Source organism: Gekko japonicus, unplaced genomic scaffold (genome assembly GCF_001447785.1).
Source record: "Gekko japonicus isolate JY-2015 unplaced genomic scaffold, Gekko_japonicus_V1.1 scaffold78, whole genome shotgun sequence".
Classification (NCBI taxonomy): Eukaryota; Metazoa; Chordata; class Lepidosauria; order Squamata; family Gekkonidae; genus Gekko; species Gekko japonicus.
Genome location: NW_015165236.1, coordinates 1,207,742 through 1,214,024, shown reverse-complemented (window position 1 = coordinate 1,214,024; position 6,283 = coordinate 1,207,742). Strand labels below are relative to the sequence as shown.

The 6,283-nt window shown below is 53.5% G+C and overlaps 1 protein-coding gene across 2 annotated transcripts in view; it reads left to right on the top strand.

The window, feature by feature from the left end:
* The first annotated feature begins 615 nt into the window (after positions 1–615).
* Positions 616–6,283, top strand: part of BFAR (bifunctional apoptosis regulator) — a 20,754-nt gene continuing 15,086 nt past the window's right edge. Inside the window, exons 1-3 of one of the 2 annotated variants that reach the window (XM_015409911.1) lie at positions 616–693; positions 2,795–2,844; positions 3,070–3,397. In XM_015409911.1, the coding sequence (XP_015265397.1) occupies positions 3,132–3,397 (266 nt within the window). In that variant the 5' untranslated portion in view covers positions 616–693; positions 2,795–2,844; positions 3,070–3,131. Of the gene's footprint in view, positions 694–2,003; positions 2,043–2,794; positions 2,845–3,069; positions 3,398–6,283 lie in introns of those variants that run through there. The other variant, XM_015409912.1, reaches the window with a different exon arrangement.

Below are 6,283 nucleotides of genomic sequence, written 5' to 3'. Positions count from 1 at the left end.
TCAACCCAGAGTTGGCAACACTGCTTGGTAGGGTTGTCAGGTCCGCCCTGGCCATCAGCAGGGGATGGGTGGGGTGGGGTTGCCAATGTCAGGTCGGGAAACTCCTGGAGATTTGGGGGTGGAGCCTGGGGAGGACAGGGACCGCCTCAGTGGGGGTGCAGTGCCCCAGAGAGTCCGCCCTCCAAAGCATCCATTTGCTCCGGGGGGGAACTGATCTCTGTGGTCTGAAGCTGAGCTGTAATTCCGGGGGATCCCCAGGTCCCACCTGGAGGCTGTGGGTTGGCTGCCCCCCCCCCCCCCCATCTACAAATTAATCCTGGAGGTAAATCTCATGGGGGAAACTGACGCACTGAGGCCAAAAACTGCAAAAACAATTTGCTAGGATAATAAACACTTTGTCGGTTTCTCAACGGACTTCTGCGGCTCGGCTTTGCCATGGAGGCGGCCTGAGAATACCGCTCTAGCCCCCCGCCGTCCTCCAACCTCTATGGCTCCTCCCCCCGCCTCCTCCAGAACCGGAAGTGCGCCGCTGGCCCGTTCCGTGGCGCACCCCGGCTTCGCTCTATGGTCGCCTGTGGAAGAGGGAGAGCCGGTGGCGTCAGTGGCTGCCAGTGCGCCGGCGCGGCCGGAAGTGGATGCCGACGGGGCTGGACCGGAGGAACGGGGGATGTCGCCGCTGCCGCCGCCCGCCGGGTCAGGGTCCACGAAGCGCCGGAGGGAAGCAGGGGTCGCACAGGGGGCGGGGGCTTGGCGGGGGTGGCATGCAGGGTGGTGGTTGGGGGGGGGGTATTTCATGCTGAAGGCTCTTCCCCCCTTTTGGGGCAAAAACTCCCTGCAAGCAGAAATGTAGCTCGTCAGGGAGGGCGGAGATCGGGAGTCCGGCTGGAGCAGCGCGGTGGCTGAGGCCGAGGCGGTTTATCCTTCGAGGAGGGAGGGCTGTGGCGGCTGTAGGGGCTGCCTGGATGCTGTGCACGGGTGTCAGCCCGGTTCAGACGAGGCGCAGGACACGTGAAAGGGGGGGAGGCCCTGCAGGCTCGCCCCGCGTCTCATTGCAGTCAAAGGTGGCTGGTTGGGAGCTGAGCCATAGGGGTGGGGTGGGGGGGAGCAATAGGTGAAGGGAAGGACCAGCCTTTCTGGAGTGGGGCCCACTGTTCCCTCTAAACTGAGTGAATGTGAGCTAGCCCACAGGTTTTTTTAGCCTCCGGCTCTCACAATTTGTGTCTCAGCTCAGGAAGGACGTGACTCCAGAACAAACCAATTCATGCGGTAGAGCCAAATCGCTCGCGCACAACTTTTAATGCCGGTAGCCACAGAGTAGGATTTTTGCTCACAAGACTCCACAGCTTAGAGGGAGCGTCGGTGGTGGCCCTGAGGAAGGCGGGAGGGAGGGGGAGTGTGCCTTTTGTCAAATAACACCCGTGCTACCCTGCCCCCCCCCTTGCACTTTGTCCTGTTCCGGGTTTCGCCAGGCCTGTGCGTCAGCAGCTGCTCCTGGAAGCCCTTGAGAGTGAGTGCCCCGCTTGAAGAGGGGGTCCGAGAGTGGGCGTCTTGGCCTGCAGGAGAAGCGCCGCACCTTGGGGACCGGCCACATTGACGGGTTTGAGTCCAGTGGCGCCAGTGTGCACGAAGCCAGAAACCCAGAGTTCCCTCTATGCTCGCTGGTCTCGAAGGGGCTGCTGGCCTCAGATCGACCTATCCTGCTTGAAAGTCTTTTTAAAACGATGCTCCAGGTTTCTTTTCATTTTTCAGCTTATCTTTGCTTAAAGCCAAACGCACGGAGGCTCTTGCAAGCTGGATGACGTTGTGAAACCTCTCTCACGTGCTCTCAAGAAGAGCTCTGCTGAATCAGACTAAGGGCCTGTCTAGGCAAATGCCCTCACTAGTCCCTGGCACTGTGATATTCAACAGCACACGGCCTCCAAACGCGGATGTTATATTAACTAGCCGACATACAGAGCATCATGTTCTTCCTTTGACTTACTGGGTAGCTGCTGCTCAACCAGGAACACCTGGAGGTTGACTAGTGAAGTTTCTACAGCAGGGTATGATATTCTGTGTCCCATCCAGTGCGCCCTCTAAGCTGTGGAGTCCTGTGAGCAAAAATTCTACTTTGTGAGCTCCTGGCATTAAAGTTGTGAGCAGGTGATTTAGCTACTGCGTAAATTAGTTTGCTCTGGGGCCCCATCCTTCCTGAGCTAAGACAAAAATGTGTGAGCCGGAGGCTAAAACCTGTGAGCTAGCTCACACTAACTCAGCTTAGAGGGAACACTAGTCCCATCATCTCCCCCCCCCTTTTTAAATAAATTGCTCCTTGAAGGAGTATTCTTGTGGTTCAGAAGGTATACTCAGTGTTGCCAGCCCGTTTGTATGCACATCTGAGAATTTTGCCATTGGCCAACTTTGTGTGTGCATTGTACATGCTCTGTATGGATAGGGTGGGAACATACTACAAAATGAAATATTAAAGTATTGTTTTTCATGGTCATAAAACTCACTGGGAGAAGAAACCGGATTTGCAGTAATTGTATTAAACACTGGGCTTTCCCCTTTTATAGGAATGATTACAATCTGCTCCTAAGGGCATAGACGGCTTTTTTCATATACTGGTCTCAATCACATCATTGTTATTTGGTTTGGAGCTGCTTTTCAGCTGTTGGAAGAGCCATCTACACGCTCCAAAATGCACTGAAGTCTTTGCCGACTTGCAGAGAAATGTTCTTTGCCCCCTCTTGGTGTTTTTGTGAGGTCTTTTGGTTCATGCGTTGTTAAGTGGCTTGTTTTCTCTCTTTCTCAGATTGTGTTTTCTTCAGGCCAGAAATGCGTGCGGTTCTGACTCGACTGCAGGTATGCGAGGGGTTGTTTGTCTCAGTAGGAAAATAGCATGTGGACTGTTGAAGGTTTTCACTTGAGAAGGGGAGGACATTTTGGAACGTTTGGGAACCCTCTGACCACAGCGGCTGGAGGCAGGAAATAGGCTAGGGAGGGACCTGTCTTGTGTCGTCTCGTGTCGTCTCAAGGAGAAGCCGAGTTACCTTTCCCTGCTGAGTCACCTTTTCCTGCCGTTTCCAGAATTGGTAATGTGCCGCGTGATCTAAGAGAGGCCCGAGCCCCGTCTTGCTTCGAGACAGACTATGGAGGAGTGGACAGAACTGCCAAGTGGAGCGGATAAGCGGGATGCGGTGGCAGCCACAGCCCCCGTTTTCAGCCGGGAGATCTCCGTGAGCGAGTTCTGCTGCCACTGCTGCTACGACATTCTGATCAACCCGACCACCTTGAACTGTGGGCACAGCTTCTGCAGGCACTGCCTGGCCTTGTGGTGGACCTCCTCCAAGAAGAACGAGTGCCCGGAGTGCCGGCAGAACTGGGAAGGGTTCCCCAAGGTCAACATCCTCCTCAGGTGATTGCGGGCGGGGGGGCGGCCGGCTGTCTTCTGGCGTCTCAAAGGCACACGGCTGTGCTTGTTCATCTTGAAAATCACTAGCCTGCTGTTCCCCGGATGTCTTCGAGTTGGGCTAGCTGGCATTGCTGGCTCTTGGGTTTTCGGTCTTCCAGGTCCCTTTAGATGCTCTTGACTTCCTTCTATCACGTTTGAAGCAATGCTCCCTCTAAGCCGTGGAGTCTTGTGAGCAAAAATCCTACTGTGTGAGCCATTTGGCATTAAAGTTGTGAGCAGGCGATTTGGCTCCTGCCTAAATTAGTTTGCTCTGGAGCCCCATCCCTTCCTGAGCCGAGACAGAAGTGTGTGAGCCAGAGGCTCAAAAACGGTGAGCTAGCTCACACTCACTTGGCTTAGAGGGGATATTGGTTTGAAGCACTGCGTGTTTCTGACTCCGAAGCGCTCCTCAGAGCTAGCCTGCCAGTCCGCCCAGGCTCTGGTGGGTTGAGAAAGGTTTAACAGAATGACTGTTTCAGAGGGGAGCTGCATTGGGCTGCAGTAGAATAGCTGGATTCAAATCCAGGAGCACTGTAGAGACTGGCGAGGTTTTTACAGTGTGAGCTTTGACAATTCCAAGCTCTGACAAAGAGAGCTCGTGTCCCCCCTAATAATGTTGGTCTCTCTCTCTCTCAAAAAAAAAAATAAAAATTAAGTTTTTAGAATACACAAAGATGGGGAAGGGAAAAGGGGGAAGGAACAAAAGTAATACGACTTCTGCATATAACTTTCCTCTACTTATCACTTCATACTATATAGAGATAGACTGTGAGGTTTTAAAAGTTCATAACAAGCTTCTTGATATTATGATATTAGGACGTACATATCTTTATATTTCTCTCCTGTCCAGTTATAGAATGGAGTCCACATAGTCCAACAAAGTCTTCCATTTGTTCTTTTAACATCAAGGTCGATTTGTCCATTTCCGCACTTCCCATAATCTTTACTTTTAGCCTCTGGCTCACCCATTTTTGTCTCGGCTCAGGAAGGAGGTCGCTCCAGAGCAAACCAATTGATGCAATATAGCCAAATCGCTCGCTCACACCTTTGATACCAGGAGCTCACAAAGTAGGATTTCTGCTCACAAGACTCCGCAGCTTAGAGGGATCGTTGCTCCTGGTCTCAATTCTGGCTGTTGGCAGAAGAGCACAGGAGGCTGCCTTCGGCTGCACCAGACCCCCTCGGCTCAGCAAGGTCAGCGTCGTCTACTCAGACCGGCAGCCGCTGTCCAGGGTCCCGGGCAGAGAGAGGCCTTTCCCGTCACTTGTGGGGGGGGGGTAGGGTGGGAAGGGCCGTCAGGAGAGTTTCAAGGCAAGGCTGAGGGGGGGGGGGTGGCTTGTCGTCCCCTGCCTGTGCGTGGTGACCCTGGCCTTGCATGCCGGTCTCCCATCCAAGCCCCGCCTAGTTTTCCAAGAGCCGGTGGGATCGGGCCCAGCCCGGGATGCCCAGCTCAGGGGAGATGAACTGCGACCTGCTCCCTTCTGACTGGAGAGGGCCCCTTTTCTTCCGAGGAGCCCCCGGGGCATACCAGGCTCCTCTCGGCCGTGTCCTCGAAAGACCCCAGAAGGGGCACTTGGCCCATAAACAAAAATCTCCGTGGGCTGCTGAGAGACCACCCAACAAGTTCCTTGGATCAGTGGAAACTTGGGCCAAGGGCCTCCCCATTTGTTTTTTTTTATTTATTATTTGAATTTTAATTGATTTTTCTCAAAATATATCAAAAATGCAATATTTTAAGAATAAGAAGTAATCCAATATACATTAAGATATTCAACAACATGCAGAATCAGTATCCGGTACAGTTTCAATAAGAACTTTTCCAAAACCCAACTACTATGGTGTGATTGTGGTGGAGAGCCAGTTTGGTGTCGTGGTTAAGTGCGCGGACTCTAATCTGGGAGAACCGGGTTTGATTCCCCCACTCCTCCACTGGCACCTGCTGATGTGACCTTGGGTCAGTCACAAGCTCTGGCACAGCTGTCCTTGGAAAAGAGCAGTTTCTGTCAGAGCTCTCTCAGCCCCACCCACCTCACAGGGTGTCTGTCGTGGGGAGGGGAAGGGAAAGGAGTTTGTAAGCCGCTCTGAGACTCCAAGTGAAGGGCGGGGTATAAATCCAATCTCCTCCCCCCCCCCTCCCCTCTTCTCCTTCTCCTCCTCCTTTTTCCTCCTTCCTCCTTCTTCCTTCTCCTCCTCCTCCTCCTTCTTCTCCTCCTTCTTCCTCCTTCCTCCTCCTTCCTCCTCCTTCCTCCTTCCTTCTTCTTCCTTCTTCTTCCTCCTTCCTCCTTCTCCTCCTCCTCCTCCTCCTGCTTCTTCCTTCTTCCTTCTTCCTCCTCCTCCTGCTTCTCCTTCTTCCTTTCCTCCTCCTCCTACTTCTCCTTCTTCCTCCTTCTTCCTCCTTCTTCCTCCTTCTTCCTCCTTCTTCCTCCTTCTTCTCCTCCTCCTTCTTCTTGTATGTCACAAGAAAAAAATTAATATTGTACCTATAAGCGAACGACATATTGTATAACTACAGAATAGCCAATAAAATAATTGAATGAAGAAGAGGAAGAAGCTAAGAGTGCATTGCGATATCCTAATTCATGTTGAGGGATTAAGACTCACAACCGTGGCTGGACGTGAGTCCAGGAGGTAGGAAAGGGGCCTCCGCATTTCTGCCCTTCACACACTCCCCCCCCTGCCTGGACACACGCCCACACTGGCTCTCCTGCCGCTGCACGGAAGGGAGCTCTCCGGCAGAGACGGGCGGTCCTCCAGCCTCAGCCCTCGCAATTGCGAGGGCTGAGGCTGGAGGCCCGCCCGTCTCTGCCGGAGAGCTCCCTTCCGTGCAGCGGCAGGCGAGCCAGTGTGGGC